Source organism: Pimephales promelas, chromosome 9, assembly GCF_988280905.1.
Source record: "Pimephales promelas chromosome 9, fPimPro1.hap1.1, whole genome shotgun sequence".
NCBI lineage: Eukaryota > Metazoa > Chordata > Actinopteri > Cypriniformes > Leuciscidae > Pimephales > Pimephales promelas.
In genome coordinates, this window is record NC_142777.1 from 36479692 (window position 1) to 36498429 (window position 18738).

Genomic DNA, 18738 nt, shown 5'->3' on the forward strand with positions numbered 1-18738 from the left:
ATCATACAGTCTGCAGAATATCTCTCATTTCACACAGGCTCTTTCTAACATTGGATCACTAGACCATCGACTGGATCTTCTTTATAACTGATATTTTACATCCTTTCCAAATCCTCGGATAGTTTTCTCATGTATTAGAAGATTTGGATGATGTCGGTTCTTTGTTGTTTTTACGCCCGGAGAGGCGCGTCTTCGACGCGGATTTCATCATGGCTAATGCAGCGTCTCGTGCTCTGCGTCTTTGTCATGGCCGTTGCGCGCGGGCAGGTCCGTTATTCTATTCCAGAGGAGATGACAAAGGGCTCTCTGGTGGGAAATATCCTTCAGGATCTCGGTTTGGATGTTAAGAGGCTGAAATCTGGTCGAGCGCGGATCTTTACGGAGGACAGTCGTGAGTACATCGGTCTGAATGTGGATAAAGGGACGCTGATAGTGAAAGAGAGGATAGATAGAGAGGAGCTGTGCGCGCAAGTGTCTCCCTGCTCCTTACATTTTCAGATCATTCTAGAAAACCCCATGGAGCTGCATAGAATTGATGTAGAAATATTAGACATTAATGATCATGCTCCTGTTTTTACTAGAAAAGAGATAAACTTTCAGATAAGTGAGCTTGCCGTACCCGGTGCTCGTTTTTCTTTAGACAGTGCGCACGATCCTGATGTAGGCTTGAATACGCTCCAAAGATATGCTCTGATACCAACGGATTATTTTTCATTGAAAGAGTTATCGCGCAATGATGGTACAAAATACGTAGAAATGATTCTGCAATCGCCGTTAGACAGGGAGAGAGATGAAGAACTGAAATTAACCCTGACGGCATTTGATGGAGGGAGCCCTCAAAAATCCGGAACAGTTAAAATAAGTGTCACAGTAATTGATGCAAACGACAATACACCCTCGTTCAGTCAGTCAGTGTATAGAGTTTCTTTAGCAGAAAATGCAGCGATTGGTACAGTAGTGCTGACAGTGAGTGCTACAGACAAAGACAAAGGAGCAAATGGTGAGGTGACATATTCGTTTTCACAAAGCTCTGGGAAAGACTTAGACCTTTTTCGAATCGATCAGAACACTGGGCAAATTTGCGTAAATGGCCTGTTGGATTATGAAAAATCAAAGCAATACGAACTGAATATTGAGGCCATTGATAAGGGAGGACTCACGGATAACAGTAAAGTGCTCATTGAATTGACTGACATTAATGACAATGCACCTGTTATCAGTCTTATCTCATTTTCCAGTCCCATCCCAGAGGATTCCGCCCCAGACACGGTGATTGCGATGCTCAACATTAAAGATATTGACTCCGGTAAAAACGGTCAATTCAAATGCTTCGTTAATTCAAATTTGCCATTTCGCATCAAATCGTCTTCCTCAAATTTCTACACTTTAGTTACTGAGCAGATTTTAGACCGTGAAAATATGTCTGAATATAATATCACAATAACTGCTATAGATGAGGGCTCGCCATCTTTCTCTACTAATAAAACACTGACTCTGAAAATCTCTGATGTCAATGACAACGCCCCTGTGTTTCAGCGTCAGTCATACACCGCATATGTGCTGGAAAATAATTCCCCCGGAGTCTCTGTTTTATCTGTTAAAGCGCATGACAAAGACTCTGGCAATAACGCGCGTGTTTCATATTTTCTAGAGGATGTTCTTGTCAATGGCGTCTCTGCCTCGACTTATATTTCAGTGAATGCAGAGAGCGGAGAGATTCTTGCTGTTCGTTCTTTTGATTATGAGCAAACAAAAGAGTTTAACATTCGCGTAAAAGCGCAGGACGGAGGCTCTCCTCCTCTCAGCAGCAACGCGAGCGTCAAAATCATCATTCAGGACCAGAATGACAACGCGCCTCAGGTTCTGTACCCGGTCCAGTCAGGTGTTTCTGTGGTGGCTGAAATAGTGCCTCGATCGGCAGATGTGGGTTATCTGGTGACTAAAGTGGTGGCTGTAGATGTGGACTCTGGTCAGAACGCCTGGCTCTCATATAAACTGCAGAAAGCCACAGACAGGGCGCTGTTTGAAGTGGGCGCACAGAATGGAGAAATAAGAACTGTACGCCAAGTGACAGATAAAGATGCTGTCAAACAAAGACTCACTGTTGTAGTGGAGGACAACGGACAGCCCTCTCGATCAGCTACAGTCATTGTTAACGTGGCGGTGGCGGACAGCTTCCCTGAAGTGCTCTCGGAGTTCACTGACTTGCACGACAAGGAATACAACGAGAACCTGACTTTCTATCTAGTCTTGGCTTTGGCTGTGGTTTCATTTCTCTTTATCGTGTCTATCATCGCCATACTGTCAGTCAAATGCTACAGATGGAGACGCGAGCGCATGTTTTATAAATCTGGAGCGAATCTTCCAGTTATTCCGTATTATCCGCCTCTTTACGCAGACGTAGGCGGCACAGGAACCTTAAAGCAAGTGTTTAATTATGAGGTGTGTGGCACTACTGACTCCAGAAAGAGTGATCTGAAATACGTCAGACCTTATAGTCAGAGCATCATTAGTCTGGACGCCGGTGGAACACAGACACTGCAGCACATTCAGGAGCATAAACAGATATCCAAAGATACAGAAAATCAGGTGAGGTTTGATGAATGAGATTGTATTGAATTAATTTAGTTAATTTTTTATTTTAAAATATACTCTTTTTAGTGATGTGTTAAAGTGCACAATAAACATTGTGCGAGAATGGAGTTTTACGCATTTATGTATTTTAATTTTGACTTTCCACAAGAGGCTTTTGTCTCTTTAAAAGTGTGTACAATTATTTCAGCTTGTTTTGAAAAAGAAACAAAGTGTTTTTCTCCACTGTAGGTATTTTACAATGATGTGCGTAAAAGCGGATGCTGACGCTTGCACCTTGCTCCAGCACTGCCCTGTTTTCATAAACTGCTCTCATAACGCGCGTGTGATTAGCATTTGCAGTTCTTAGATTGAACCCTAAGCGTCGCTGTTGGTTTATAAGGTAGATCTGGCTGATTTTAAGCATCATACACGCCTTCCGTGCCACTTGGGCAGTGCATTAGTACAAAGCCTTGCGCACCGCAGAATCTGGATGACGCATTTAACAGGCAATATAAATGCTTTGTTTCATTTTTAGATCCCAGTTTTAGACATTTCTTCGCTGTCAAGTGGATATTTTATTTAATATTTTGGTGAAAGATAAGTCGAAGCTCCATTATCAACATGAGAAGGATGGATTTCCATTCTTCATGGCCGTCGTGTGTTCTGCTTTTCTGTGCACTCTTTCTCTGTGGCGCGTACGGACAGGTCCGTTACTCCGTGCCAGAGGAGATGGCACCGGGTTCATTCGTCGGAGACATAGTTAAAGACCTAGGTCTTGAGCTTAAAAGGTTGACAACGGGGAAAGCGCGGATATTTACAGCGGGTGGCCGGGAATATGTTGAGCTGGACCGGGAGAAAGGGCACATCATTATTAAGGAGAGAATCGACCGGGAGCTTTTGTGCGCTGGTGCGGTATCCGCATGCAGTCTGAGCTTTGAAGTCATCCTAGAAAATCCCATCGAGCTCTATCGCATCACCATAGAAATATTGGATGTTAATGACAACAGTCCTGCATTTCCAAGAGGTGAAATTACATTGGAAATAAGCGAGTCTGCTTCTACAGGAGCGCGTTTTACCGTGGATAGCGCAGTTGATCCTGATGTCGGCATTAATAGTATTCAGAGTTATTCAGTTCATCCTACTGATCATTTTACTCTTAAGACTCAGAGTCGATCCGGCAGCAGTAAAAACGTCGAGCTTGTTTTGCAAACGCATTTAGACCGAGAGAAGCAAGAACATTTATATCTGACTTTAACTGCTACAGATGGAGGCAATCCGAAACGCACTGGCACGGTAAAAATACACGTTATTGTTTTAGATATAAATGACAATGCTCCGGTTTTCCAAAAGGACACATACAAAATATCTATCCCGGAAAACACCGCAAAAGGATCGTTGCTGGTTATTGTTAACGCAACCGATGCGGACACCGTCTCAAATGGACAAATTGGATATTATTTTGAACATACCACACCCAAAATTCGAGACCTGTTTTCTGTCGATCCATCTAGTGGTGAAATAAGATTGATAGGTGAGCTTGATTTTGAAGAGTCTCCAATACATGAGTTTAAAATTCAAGCTAAAGATCAGGGGGGGTTATCAGATTCTTCAGAGGTGATTGTGGAAGTAACAGACGTAAATGACAACACACCAAAAATGACGCTTATGTCTTTCTCTAACAGTATACCTGAAAATTCACCACTTGGCACCGTAGTGGCCATGATAAATATACAAGACAGCGATTCTGAAGAAAACGGAAAGATTACTTGTTTTATTGACAGACACCTTCCGTTTAAAATCGAATCATCTTTGACTAATTATTACAGTATAGTCACGGACTCCGAGCTAGACAGAGAAGACACACATGAGTATAATATTACCATCACAGCCAAAGACAGCGGCAGCCCTTCTTTGTTTAGTAAAAAGACATTAAATGTTAAGATCACGGATGTAAATGATCATGCACCGCAGTTTGAACAGGATTCATATTGTGCGTATGTGATGGAGAATAACTCGCCCTCTCTGTCTTTGTTCAGTGTTAAAGCGCATGACGCAGATTTGGGAGTAAACGCACGCGTATCCTATTTAATTTCAGATAATGATTTAAACGGCACACCACTTTCGTCTTTTGTGTCTATTAACTCTGACACTGGGGCGATTTATACAACGAAATCGTTTGATTATGAACAATTAAAATCATTTAAAATCACAGTTAAAGCGCAGGACGGAGGCTCTCCTCCTCTCAGCAGCAACGCGAGCGTCAAAATCATCATTCAGGACCAGAATGACAACGCGCCTCAGGTTCTGTACCCGGTCCAGTCAGGTGTTTCTGTGGTGGCTGAAATAGTGCCTCGATCGGCAGATGTGGGTTATCTGGTGACTAAAGTGGTGGCTGTAGATGTGGACTCTGGTCAGAACGCCTGGCTCTCATATAAACTGCAGAAAGCCACAGACAGGGCGCTGTTTGAAGTGGGCGCACAGAATGGAGAAATAAGAACTGTACGCCAAGTGACAGATAAAGATGCTGTGAAACAAAGACTCACTGTTGTAGTGGAGGACAACGGACAGCCCTCTCGATCAGCTACAGTCATTGTTAACGTGGCGGTGGCGGACAGCTTCCCTGAAGTGCTCTCGGAGTTCACTGACTTTACGCACGACAAGGAATACAACGAAAACCTGACTTTCTATCTAGTCTTGGCTTTGGCTGTGGTTTCATTTCTCTTTATCGTGTCTATCATCGCCATACTGTCAGTCAAATGCTACAGATGGAGGCGCGAGCGGATGTTTTATAAATCTGGAGGGAATCTTCCAGTTATTCCGTATTATCCGCCTCTTTACGCAGACGTAGGCGGCACAGGAACTTTACAGCACGTGTACAATTATGAGGTTTGTGGCACTACTGACTCCAGAAAGAGTGATCTGAAGTTTTTGCGGCCCTCTAGTCAAAGTGTTTTAAACGTTGACTTAAGTGGCACGAGGACTGTGCCAAAGCAACACAGGAATACAGAGGAACCAGATGTTAGTGCAGAGGTGAGATATACAGCATTTAACCTTTCTGAACATCATCACAATAGACCAGGCATCTCAAATGTTCTCAAATGTTGCGTGATATTTTCTATCATTATTGCTCAATTTCTTCAAATCAGCTGGTGTGTTGGTGATTTTAGTGAAGTTAGTTTCTCCTCAAGTTCACACATTTGTCCTAGTAGAGGAACCACGGGTGGTGTTGTTATTGAACAGTGAGACAAAGGGTGCTTGTGCTTTTTTACTTTTAAACTGATCTGATGTTTGTCATCTAGTGTATTGACATTCATACATATCCAGTGTGCCTTACGTATAATTTTTGGATCAACTATACTGATGTTTGTCAATAATATGAAATATTTAATCCGGAAAGGACAAACCAAATGATAAATGATAAATGAACCCAAAAGGTTCCATATAGAACCTTTTTCCCTGTTACAAAGAACTTTTAAAAAGGCGTAGCGCTGATAGAACCTTTTAAGGTTCTATATAGAACCTTTTCTTCTAAGAGTGCATGTTCTTGTGTTAGACCCAGACAGACAATTCAGTGGAATATAAACTGTGGAAATAACATTCTTAATCTCTCCTTTAGAGTATGTGAGCTGGTGTAAGGAGGAGAAAACAGGAAGTGTGCTCTGATTTCACAGACTGAAGAGCCGTGGGGGAGGGGGTGTGTGTGAGGCAAGGCTAATGCAACAAAATAACCAACCCGAGCAACATCCAAACCAATGACTTGCTTTATCAGATGAAGAATAATTAGCAGAGCAACTGTATGTATTTTTCCCATATATCAGATTTAGTTTCATCAGAACTGTGATAACACAGTCTCATCCCAAAAAGTCATATAACTGACGTTTTGGGACGTATTTTGACCATACGTCAATATCCGCCTTTTTAGGGCCCCCTTAAACGTCGCTAGATGGCGATCCCGGGCCGTCATACAACTGACGCTTTACCTTTAACGTCAGTTAGGTGACGGGTTAGGTTTAGGGTTAGGTTTAGGTATGGGGTAGAGTTAGGATCCCATAACCTCATCTACCGACGTTTAAGGGGGCCCTAAAAAGGCGAATATTGACGTATGGTCAAAAGACGTCCCAAAACGTCAGTTATATGACGTCTTGGGATGAGACCGGGTTGACTGTGACGGTGTAAATGGATGTAGAGTGAGAGAGATGGAGAAGGACAAATGCTGCAGGAAGAACAGGGTCACGGCACACTATTCTTTCATACACTGACCCATTTTCTGCTTCACACACACATTATTGCCCTGATTATGCAGTGGCTCTAAAACAAGTACTGATATACACACACCGTTCAATTTATTTGAGGAGAAAAGGCAAGTGTGCGATGGTAGACGAGATGAAGCATGAAAGGAGAGAGAGAACACAGTGCACACTCAGTATCTCTATAAGACCACTGCAATGCGATGCTGGCAGCCATTTTGAGCATCGACAAAACTGCGCAGTTCTATACACACATACAGACAGACAGTATCGAATATGAAGATGAGGGAAAATTAACCAAATGCAGATATGAAATGCATTGTTAGAGCTGATAAATGAGTCAGTTTTGATATAAAGTCTGAATTTCAACAACACAGCTCTCATAAATGAGCTTAAAAATGCTTACGTCAAATTTAGAAGTGACCATGTTTTTTTTTTCTGCTGCCATCAATAACACCATCAATTGCTATCAATAACACAATAACACACAAGAATGCATTAAGTTGTGTCATCACTCATCTTATATCTTGTTCCACTCTGAAATGCATCATATTACAAAAGTAAATTTGCTACTAAGAGCCAATTTATGTTGTAGCTTGTATATTTAGGTTTATTTTCCACTAGCTGCTCTTTAATAGACTCATTAAGATTTGTGGAACCTCGGAGCAGTGTAAAGAGAGACATATGCATGTCAGATGTTCTTATGGAAACTGCTACTACAGGAAGTTGACACTTTTAGTGCCTTTTTCATGCAAACCAAAAGGAGTCTTAAATGTCTTTAGCATTGACCTGAATAGCATGCAAGGTCACTCATGCACTAACACACCTTCTGCTGTTTGTGTGTGGCGCACACGTCCGCACTTCTTCATCTGTGGCCGTGTGAACCGTTACCCTCTTTGTCTTGAATGTCCCACATCTGGCCTTCATTTCTCTAATCTTCAGTTCCTGGACTTATTAGCGCCTTTTCTTTAATGTACACCATAAATCCACATGCTCTTGAGCTTTCCTCACAAATCACTGCAATGAGCTTCTCGCTTCAAAGCATTCTTCATTGGCAGATTGCTGCTGTGTAAAAGCCAGTATGAAAGGTCAAGGGCACTGTTTATATATACATTTGTATAATATTTATATATAATATAGATTTTGTATTTATATGCAGTATTTACATGCAAATAATTCTTAAATGTATACATGCATGCATACATGTACTTACAGTGTACCTACCTGAGAAAAAAGCATTAGGAGTAGGTTCAGGACTAGTACCGAATTATTTCACAGTTATTATAATAATGTTGTAAGAACATCGTATGTATTGGGGACAGAACTGTGAAATAAAGTGCTAGCGTTTTATAACTTGACTTTGTTCTGTCAAGTATGCTTGCTTTACATTATATTAGGAATAAATATGCAAGGTAAAACTATCAAAGTGAGGTGTTTAAAAGCTCAAAATGTCTGTTTTAGTATACCTATATTTTGCTGTGGTTATAAAACATAACATATCTTTGCAAGAAAAACAGATTTATGTTCCGTGTCTCTAGTACTGTAAGAGTTCCAGCTTTATTTTCTGTTCTCTAATGCCTCTCGCCTCTCACCTTAAGAAGTCTCTCCTGAGCTTTGTGAACAGGTGTGGCTCTCAGAGAAGATTAATGTGGGATGATCGTTGATTCGGTTATTTTAAGTGTACATGCTCTCATGTAATGCAGTTCATATAGAGTCATGCTGATCTCGGACATCTATGTGAATCATTCTGTGTGAGATTGTGCATACTGATTTGTTGGTGTATAGTGTGTGTGTGTGTGTGTGTGTGTGGCCTGCAGCACACTGATCCTCTGAAAGGATTAAACTGGGTTTATCAGGCCAGTGAGACAGTAGGACAGAAACGCACATAGTGACCTGTGTCCACACACACACACACAGCAAACAAAAGCCATGTGCTGGAAAGCCATTCATGGTTGTTTAGGTTTCTTATATCTGAGAGTCGGGTGTATCTTTATGATTTACTTTTGCTTCCTGTCAGATACAAATACAATTAATTATCATAAAAACAAAAGGATTCTTAGAATTTATTTTCAGTGTGGTTCTATATAGAACTCTGGTGTTATTGACTCAATTTTTAAAGAACTCTGACAAAAAAGTTCCATATAAGGAGAAATGTCTTAAATGAGTGTAGTTTAATTTTTAAAGGGATATTTGATTTTTTTTCTAGTGATGAAGTATGTAAACAAGCTATTTAATGTATAATAAAACAAAATTAATCAAATAAGCTTAATTGTTAGAATGTCCCCATGATGGGAATCACTAAAAGGTTCAACATATGAAGCACTTGACAGAATTCTTCAAGGTTCCATATAAAACATTTTCTTCTAAGACTGTAAAGTGTTATTGTTTGATTTGATTTATTTTATTTTCTTTATATATCAAGCGTCTCATTTCTATAGAAGAGAAGCTGTCTTTCCCTCATGTCTATTTCTCTCCATCAGTTCACCCACTTCTCCCCTCCCCCTCTCCATCTGCACGCCTGCAGTCTCATGTATTGTTGTCTGATGTATTTGTGAGTTCTACATGATCAGCGTGAAGGAAAACACCCAAAAACATGCATTTAATTCCATCACAAGCCCTTACATTCTGCTTATTGTGACACTGATGATATTTCTAGCTTTGTTTGGTGCATTAGCATAAATTACATTTTAGTTTGTCCTTAAGTATGAAGTGATGTTAAATTTCCGATGTTTTTGCGGATGATAACTATAATTTGTTCTGTGTTTGTCATATATGCCCTCTGCCTTCTCCTCTGGCCCAATTTCCATCCCTTGGTGGGATGGTGTTGCCATGGAAACAGGCTGACTCATGGGCAGGGCTGTACCATTATTCTGGAGTCCACAGGGGGGCAGTGAAAGGTTCAGGGCTGGATGTGATGGTGAGCGGCGGCTGAAGGCCTAAAGACTCCCCTGTCGTAGATATAGACATGAAGTCACCAGGGATTCTGGGTTAATGTGTTGGGGGATGGGACAGGCGTGTGTGTTTTTTATAGGGAGCATTTACATCAGTGAGATCTGAAAGTCTGTTATAAGCTGAACATATTTTCTCATTATTTTGCGTATATCCATGATGGTTCAAGAGGATCTAGATCTCTTATTCATGCTTGTACATGTACTATTTTACCACATTTGTTCTAAAATCGTATGCGTTTTTGAGAGATTTTATAGTAAGAGGACCTGCCCACATTGTGCACAACTTCATGTCTCTAATAAAATTGCATTTAACAAAATATATTGGCAGAAATAACAGGTGGTTGTCATTGTGAGTGCAATCCTTTTTTTTTGTGCATTTTCATCTGCGGTCCTCATAAAATACAAAAACCCAACGTGTGTGTTTGTGTGAGAGATATGGAGGTTTGAATTATTAATATCTGAAGCTGCTGCTCTTCAGATGTGTTTGATTTCTCTGAACACTCTCTCTTTTCTCCTTTCTCTTTCGTAAATCTTTCTGTCCGACTCACATAAACAAATGTTCATGTGTTTGTGTTCTTGCTGAAGTGTGTAGAGATCTGGTAAGTATGAGCGACCTGCACTCGTCTGCTGTTGCATCACTCTAATCAAATCTGTTGTTCTTTTTCTTTTCCATGTCCATGTTGCTGCTGATGCTGTGATATCTCCTCCTCCTGCTCATATGTCTGATACACACCTGTGTCTGCAAATCAAGGTAAGAGTTGCATTGAAGATACACACACATGTGTGCTTGTTTTATTTTATAAAATGCATTCTACTCGTACCCCACATTTTATTAGTCACCTTGTAAAGATAGATCTAAGCATATTTGTTTCTACAGCTACATGGATATTTGGCATTTTATAATGTTTGCTACTAGTCGACAGTTTGGACACATTTTAATGTGTTTTTCATCTTAAAATCATTTTAGTTAATCTAAACGAGTCTACTGCTGTTAGTTGTGTAGGTACGTTTAAATTGTGTCTATGTATGAATGACTTTACAAAACATTTTTAAATATATATGTATATATGTATATATGTATATATATATATATATATATATATATATATATATATATATATATATATATATATATATATATATATATATATTAATTGTTGAGTGGAACTGTAGAAAATAATAAGGAATACATTTTGATGCATTTACATTTTGTGTCCAGACGTTTCTTTGCACTTAAACCCTATAAACATTATATTATGGCAAGTTTGTTTACACATTTTCTCATGATATTCACCCGCGAAAGGTGTACTTTCTGTATTGATTCTGCTTTTCTAGTATTTTTTTTTTTTAATGATGAACTGTGGAATATTTAAAAGGCAGCATCTTACAGCGGAAAATAATCAACTTTAAGATTTTCAGCATTTGTGCATTTTAACTGGGACTGTATAATGCAGCTGTCTGGGTATTTTTTGTAGTTAGTCTGTGTGATACTAAAAGACTGCCTTGTTGTTTGGATCGACGTTGATTTATTTGTATGAAGAGGTGGCTGACTCGTTTACTGAGAGCTGATTTGATTACGTGTGTGTGTGTGAAGCAGATGGTTTGGTCGGCTGCGTGTATAAGCTGAGCGGCGCTGTCCGCCAACTGTAGTGCTGAAACGGGCTCTTGCGTCCTTTTCTTTCTCCTCTATCTCTAATAACAATATTTGAGATCCGTTCTCTCTCACACACCTCTCACTTGCTTTTTATATTGCTAAATATATACTGTATATAAATTGGTTGGGCTGTTTTCGTGTCCTTTATGCATAAACATGTTTGCCGACTGCATTTTCCTCTCGCCTCTCCCTCCCTCCCTATGTGCGCATGTCCTCGACTGTGTGTTCCGCTCGCCCCTCCCTCCAGCCACTGAACACACGCGCGCAGAGCTGCAGCTCATGAACTCACCACAGGGCGGCGCTAAAGATAACACACACACGTGCAGCTGTCAGTCACATGGCTATAATTTAACAGACACGCTTTAAGAGGTCTACAAATCTATAATATGTACTCAATTAAAAATTTATTAAAATAATATGGTATCCGTTTTACACTATTGTTAATATTTAAAGAGAGTAATGAATAGCAACCAAATAATAATAAAAATGGGTTCAACTGTACAATAAGGTTCATCAGTTACATTAATGTATCATGAACTAACCATGAACAATACTACATTTACAATACTACAAATACATTTGTTACTGTATTTAGTTAAACGCTATAGTTTAAAAATAATCCAGCTATTTATAATTTGTTCATGTTAGTTCACACTGCATTAGCTAATGTTAACAAGATTTTATTACTAATGGACCAAAGTGTTTCCAAATAATGGTTAAAATGAATATCGACATACACTCTAAAAAATGCTGCGTTGTTTCAACTCACATTTGGGTCAAATATGGACAAACCCAAATGTTGGGTTAAAAATTACATTTAAAATGTTAACCCAACTGTAAATTTGGGTCCATATTTGACCCAAATTTGGGTTCAAACAACCCAGCATTTTTTAGAGTGTAGTTAAAGGTTTAACATTGATATCTAAGAATATTCTATAAATGTATATATTGAAGAAGAATTATATATTGATATAAATTTGATAATATTAAATATTAAATACTAAATATTTGATAAATTATAATATCAACACTTTACACTAAGGTTTCATTTGTTAACATAAGTTAAATTGTTATCATTAACCAGCAGTACCTTTGTTGTTGTTATTGTTCATTTGCTAACATTAGTTTACAAAAATCCAGCTGTCCATTGTTCATGTGTTACTTTACAGTGCATTAACTAATGTTTACAGTACAACTTTTGATTTTAGTAGAGTATTGGTACACTCTAAAAAATGCTGGGTTGTTTCAACCCAATTTTGGGTAAAATATGGACAAACCCAAACGTTGGGTTAAAAATGTAATTAAAAAAATTAACCCAATGGCTGGGTATGTCCATATTTTACCCAAAATTGGGTTGAAACAACCCAGCATTTTTTAGAGTGTAAATGTTGAAATTAACATTAAAAAAGTAGTTATGCAGTTGAAGTGCAGTTCATTATTACTTCATGTTAATTAATGAAACCTCATTGTAAAGTGTGTGCACTGTAAAAAAATATATATATATATATATATATATATATATATATATTGTCAGTTTAACTTAAAAAATGAAGTAACCTGGTTGCCTTAATTTTAAGTTCATTGAACTGGAAAAATTGAGTTAACATAATGAAGGAGATGGATTTAAGCATCAGAAACTCAAAATATTATGTTATCTGAACTACATAAATTGTTTAAGTTGATTTGACAAAAGGAAAGATGTTGTGATGATTACAAATAATGAAAATATTTTTTTACAGTGTGATTGTGTGTGTGTGTGTGTGTGTGTGTGTGTGTGTGTGTGTGTGTGTGTGTGTGTGTGTGTGTGTGTGTGTGTGTGTGTGTGTGTGTGTGTGTGTGTGTGTGTGTGTGTATATATATATACACTGTATGTAAATATATATCAGGGCTGTGCAAAGATAAAACACGAAATAAAAGTTCCAGAAATCCAAAATACAAGTTTGTGTTTACATAATATATTTGTGTGTGCTGTGTAGAATAATTTTGTATATATAAATACACACACGTGCATGTATATAAGAAAATGTGTAATTCATATATAAAATATTTATATTTATATATAATATAGATTATGTATTTATATATATATATATATATATATATATATATATAGTATTTTCGTGCAAATAATTCTTAAATATGCATTCATGTGTATTTATACATTCAAAATAATTCACAGCACAAACATATGTAAACAAACTTCCCATCTTTGCACAGCCTTAATACACTACCGGTCAAAAGTTTTAGATCGGTAAGATTTTTTTATGTTTTTAAAATAAGTCTCTTCGGCTCACCAAGGCTGCAATTATTTGATAAAAAATACAAAAAACAGTAATATTGTGAAATATCATTACGATTTAAAACAGTGGTTTTCTATGTGAATATATGAAGTGTAATTTTTTCCTGTGATCAAAACTGAATTTACAGCATCATTACTCCAGTCTTCAGTGTCACATGATGATCCTACAGAAATTATTATGCTCAAGAAACATTTATGATTATTATTCATGTTGAAAACAGTTTTTTACATTTTGATTTCAGGATTCTTTGATGAATAGAAAGTTCAAAAGAACAGAATTGATCTGAAATGGAAAGCTTTTGTAACATTATTCACTACCATTCAAAAGTTTGGGGTCAGTAAGAATTTATTTTTTATTTTTGGGGGAAAGAAATTAGAAAATACTTTTATTCATCAAAGATGATTTAAATTGATCAAAAGTTAAAGACATTTATAATGTTAGAAAAGGTTATATTTTTGGTTGGTACACGACTGTTTTCAACATTCAAAATAATAATTTATGTTTTTTGAGCATAAAATCAGCATATTAGAATGAATTCTGAAGGATCATGTGACACTGAAAACTGATCAGAAAATTCAGCTTTCAAATTAAATTTTAAAATATATTAAAATAGAAAACAGTCATTTTAAATTGTCATAATATTTCACAATATTATTGTTTGTCTTTTTTTTTTTCATCAAATTAAGCAGCCTTGGTGACCAGAAGAGACTTCATTTAAAAACATAAAAAATCTTACTGATCTAAAACTTTTGACCGGTAGTGTATATGCAATAGCTACTGTATGTAATTATACAATAATTTTAATATGATGGTTTTTAGGTTATTATTATTATTATTAAATAGTTAATAACTGCACTGACCAAGACATTCATCCAGCCCCTCCTTACTAAACCATCTCACATGCAGAGAGCATGGACTTAACCAGCATTGATGTTTGACAGATGTGTGACAGACAAGTGACATTCATACATAGTGACTTTAAGCCTGAGAACATTTCTTCAAGCCTATATATTATATAATAATTATATTAATTCTAAAACTTTATATATTATTTAAATGTATAATATAATATTTTTTTAAAAATCCCCCCCCAAAAATAATAGTTTTAAGATTACAAGTAAATAGAAGATCTGGCTCACAACAAATCACTGAAGTTTTTGTTAATCACTTGTAATGTGATAATAAATGTGATAATCCCTCTTGTTGAAACTGCTCCGTCTAGTGGCCGGTCGTTGTAGTGAAGAGTGTTTAGACTTTGTTTTTTATTTAAAATCGACCTGATACAATTTCTCATCACTGGCTTATCATTATAAAACATATAATTGCGTATTTATTACCGTGAAACGCAACACCTGTGCTGTCAAAATGTTCAATGGTTTTGTGGTCTGTGGCGAAGTTCACAAACTGGCAGCATTTCTTTCAGTGTTTAATGCTGTGTATCTGGGCTCGTAAATATATTTAAACCACATGCCATGGGATCACAGGCTGGAAACACGTCGACCTGAGCTGTGAAAGCTTCTCCACGCTCTAGGGGAAGTGTGTGGGTCTCACTCTCTCAATGTGTGAGTGTGTGTGTGTGATAGGACGGGCCTCTTTGTGACTCAGTCTCCGCCCTGTTGCGCAGCGGAGGCGCAGCTAATTCAGGGAGTTTGGGAGAAGAGCTAGATGGAGGACTGTTTTTCCTCTCGTGTAATTTCCCGAAAGCTTTACAGCCATCATGAATTATGTTAAACTTCTTTATTCACTCCGCGCGATTTGGATTGCGTTACGCACGACATCGTAGCGCCGCTTTAACTGGAATATGGATTCTATAAGACGAAAAAGTTGAAACTTTTCCCTTCCCCGGATCGCTCATAATGGAGCGGAGACGCTCGTGGCCCGCGCTCTGCCTCGCGCTCTCCCTCGCGCTCCTCTCAGTCGCGTCCGGTGAGCTCCGTTATTCGGTACCGGAGGAACAGAAGCCGGGGTCTTTCGTTGGGAATATAGCGAGAGATTTGGGTCTCATCACCACAAGGATTACTGAAAGAAACCTACAGGTCATGTCGGAATCTAACGCGCAATTTTTCGAGGTAAATCCTAACGGTGTTTTAGTTATTAGAGAGACGATAGATAGGGAGCGCATGTGCGCGTTAAGCTCGACTTGCTCTTTGCACCTTCAAATAATTCTTCAGAACCCTATGGAAATCCACAGAGTTCTTATTCAGATTGACGATGTCAACGACAACGCGCCGCAGTTTCCAAACGTGAATTCATCACTCGAGATTTCTGAGGCGACCGCTCCGGGAACGCGATTCCGTTTGGAAAGCGCACGCGATCCCGATGTGGGCATCAACTCCCTGCGCACGTACAGCCTCTCCACGAGCGACTATTTTGTCTTAAACGTGGAGACTAAAAGCGACGGCAGTAAAATTCCAGAGCTCGTCCTGGAAAGGGCTTTGGATCGTGAGACACAGGCCGGGTTTAGCCTCTCGCTCACGGCCGTGGACGGAGGACAACCGGAGAAATCCGGAACCACACTCCTGCTCATTAGGGTGCTGGACGTCAATGACAACGCGCCCGTGTTTGACGAGCCGGTGAAAAGGGTTAGTCTCTTGGAAAACTCTCTTCCAGGTACACTTGTGACAGCACTGAATGCCACTGATGTGGACTCTGGGATAAATGGGAAAATGTCCTACTTATTCAGTAAATACACGCCAGAGAGAATCCTTAAAATGTTTAGTGTCGATTCTAAATCAGGGGAAATCCGTGTTGTGGGGGATGTGGATTACGAGGAAGCAAATGTGTATGACATCATTGTTCAAGCGCGGGACGGAGGCTCTCCCGCCATGGAGGGCTCATGCAACATCAAAGTGGAAATAATCGATGTGAACGATAACACTCCGGAGGTGACGCTAACCTCCCTAACCAGCCCCATCCGGGAGGATGCGGAACCCGGCACTGTCATTGCCTTGATCAGTGCGAAAGACTTCGATTCTGGGGACAACGGGAAAGTGACGCTTAGAGTGTCTCACGGACTTCCGTTTAAATTAAAGTCAGCGTTCGGTGAACACTACACACTCGTGACTGACGGGCGTCTAGACAGAGAGGCCATTGATGAGTACACTGTTGTTGTCACGGCGACCGACTCCGGCTCGCCCCCTCTATCCTCCCAGAAGATGTTTGCGGTCCGCCTGTCAGATGTGAACGATAATGCTCCAGTGTTCTCGCAGAACTCCTACTCAGTGGATGTAGCTGAAAATAACGATCCCGTTACCCAAATAGTGAGCGTTTCGGCTTCAGATCCCGATGTTGGCGATAACGCGCGACTGTCTTACTCCATCCTACCGACCAGCATCCACGGCAGCCCCGTCTCCTCATACGTCTACATAAACCCAGAGAACGGGAACATCTTCACCATGCGCTCTCTGGACTACGAGCAGATGAACGCGTTTAAGATCGAGGTTCAGGTGCGTGATGCCGGATCACCTCCGCAAGCGACCAATGTAACCGTGCACGTTTTTGTGGTTGACCAGAACGACAACCCTCCCGTCGTCCTTTATCCCGTCCACTCTGAAGACACCGGGCTCCAGCTAACCGTCCCACACGCCGCCCCCGTCGGACACCGCGTGAACAAGATCGTGGCCGTCGACCCCGACAGCGGTCACAACGCGTGGCTCTTCTACAGCATCGCTCCCGGGGACGATTCCTCGCTGTTTCACATCGAACCGCACACGGGAGAGCTGCGCACCACACAGAAGCTCATGGACGACGATCAGGGTGGTAAAACTCACCCATCTTACAGCTTTGTGGTGATTGTGCGAGACAACGGACAGCCAGCTCTGTCCACTAGCGTTTCGGTCACGGTTACTATCGAGGAGAAAAGCGCAGACAAATCTACAGACTTCCGAATCATCCAACAGAAGGGGACCGGGTTGACGGACGGCACGTTGTACCTCATCATCTCCCTGGGTTGTGTGACTCTGGTGTCGCTGTTGACCATGGCTGTGCTCTTGGTACGATGCTTAAGACACAAGGATGGTTCGACGTGCTGCTATTCCAGGACGGGTTTCCGTTCCCGGCACACTTACCAGCAGAGAGCCCATAAGGACCTCCACCTCCAGCTGAACACTGATGGACCCATTCGATATATGGAGGTGGTGGGAGGGCCTCAAGATCCTCACACACGGACCTACAGGCCCTGCTACTCGACGCTCTCCAGCAGGAGCGACTTTGTGTTTGTCAAGACTCCCATGTTGAGTCATAACAACACACTAAACATGACTTTGACTAGGAAGCACTTAATGAACTCAGCCAATGAGGTGAGGGCATACTCATCCCCACAGCCAATCAAATGTTGTGTCACTAATGAATTTTCTCTTTAAAGTGATAGTTCACTTTGAAATACATTTTTGGTATGTTTTAGTTTACCTCAAGGGCATCCAAGATGTAGGTGTCTTTGTTTCCGCAGTATTTTGATATTTTTAGGTCAAACAGTTCTTGTCTGTCAGTCATATAATGGAGGTCTATGGTCATCACCTCAAAGAGCATGCAGAGAAGTCCAAATTAAACATGATTTAATGACTTGTAAATGTAAGTATTGATGGCCTAAGACACGAAACGCGTGGTTTGTGTGAGAAAACGAACAGTATTTATGTCGTTTTTACCTCTTGTTACCACACCCACAAAGCGCCCGCGCCCTCAGATCACTTGGACGTGGCTGTGGTTACAAGAGGTAAAAACGATATAAATACTGTTCGTTTTCTCACACAAAACGCTCGTTTCGTGCCTTAGGCCATCAATGTGTACTTACATTTACGAGTCTTTAAATCATGTTTAATTTGGACTTCTCTGTGCATGCTCTTTGAGGTGGTGACCATAGACCTCCATTATATGACTGACAGACAAGAACGGTTTGACCTAAAAATATCAAAATTGAAAATACTGCGGAAACATAGACACCTACATCTTGGATGCCCTTGAGATAAGCTAAAAAATACCAAAGATTCATTTCATTGCGTCTCTTCTGCTCACCA

The 18738-nt window shown here is 39.9% G+C and overlaps 1 protein-coding gene across 31 annotated transcripts in view; it reads left to right on the forward strand.

Moving 5' to 3' along the window:
* Window positions 1-18738, forward strand: part of LOC120473285 (protocadherin gamma-A11) — a 171708-nt gene that overhangs the window by 135816 nt on the left and 17154 nt on the right. The window contains exon 1 of one of the 31 annotated variants that reach the window (XM_039663055.2): window positions 45-2589. The exons of 28 other annotated variants lie outside the window; for them this stretch is intronic. In XM_039663055.2, the coding sequence (XP_039518989.2) occupies window positions 148-2589 (2442 nt within the window). In that variant the 5' untranslated portion in view covers window positions 45-147. Of the gene's footprint in view, window positions 1-44; window positions 2590-3005; window positions 5605-15347; window positions 18025-18738 lie in introns of those variants that run through there. 2 more of the 31 variants (XM_039663064.2, XM_039663057.2) reach the window with 2 other exon arrangements.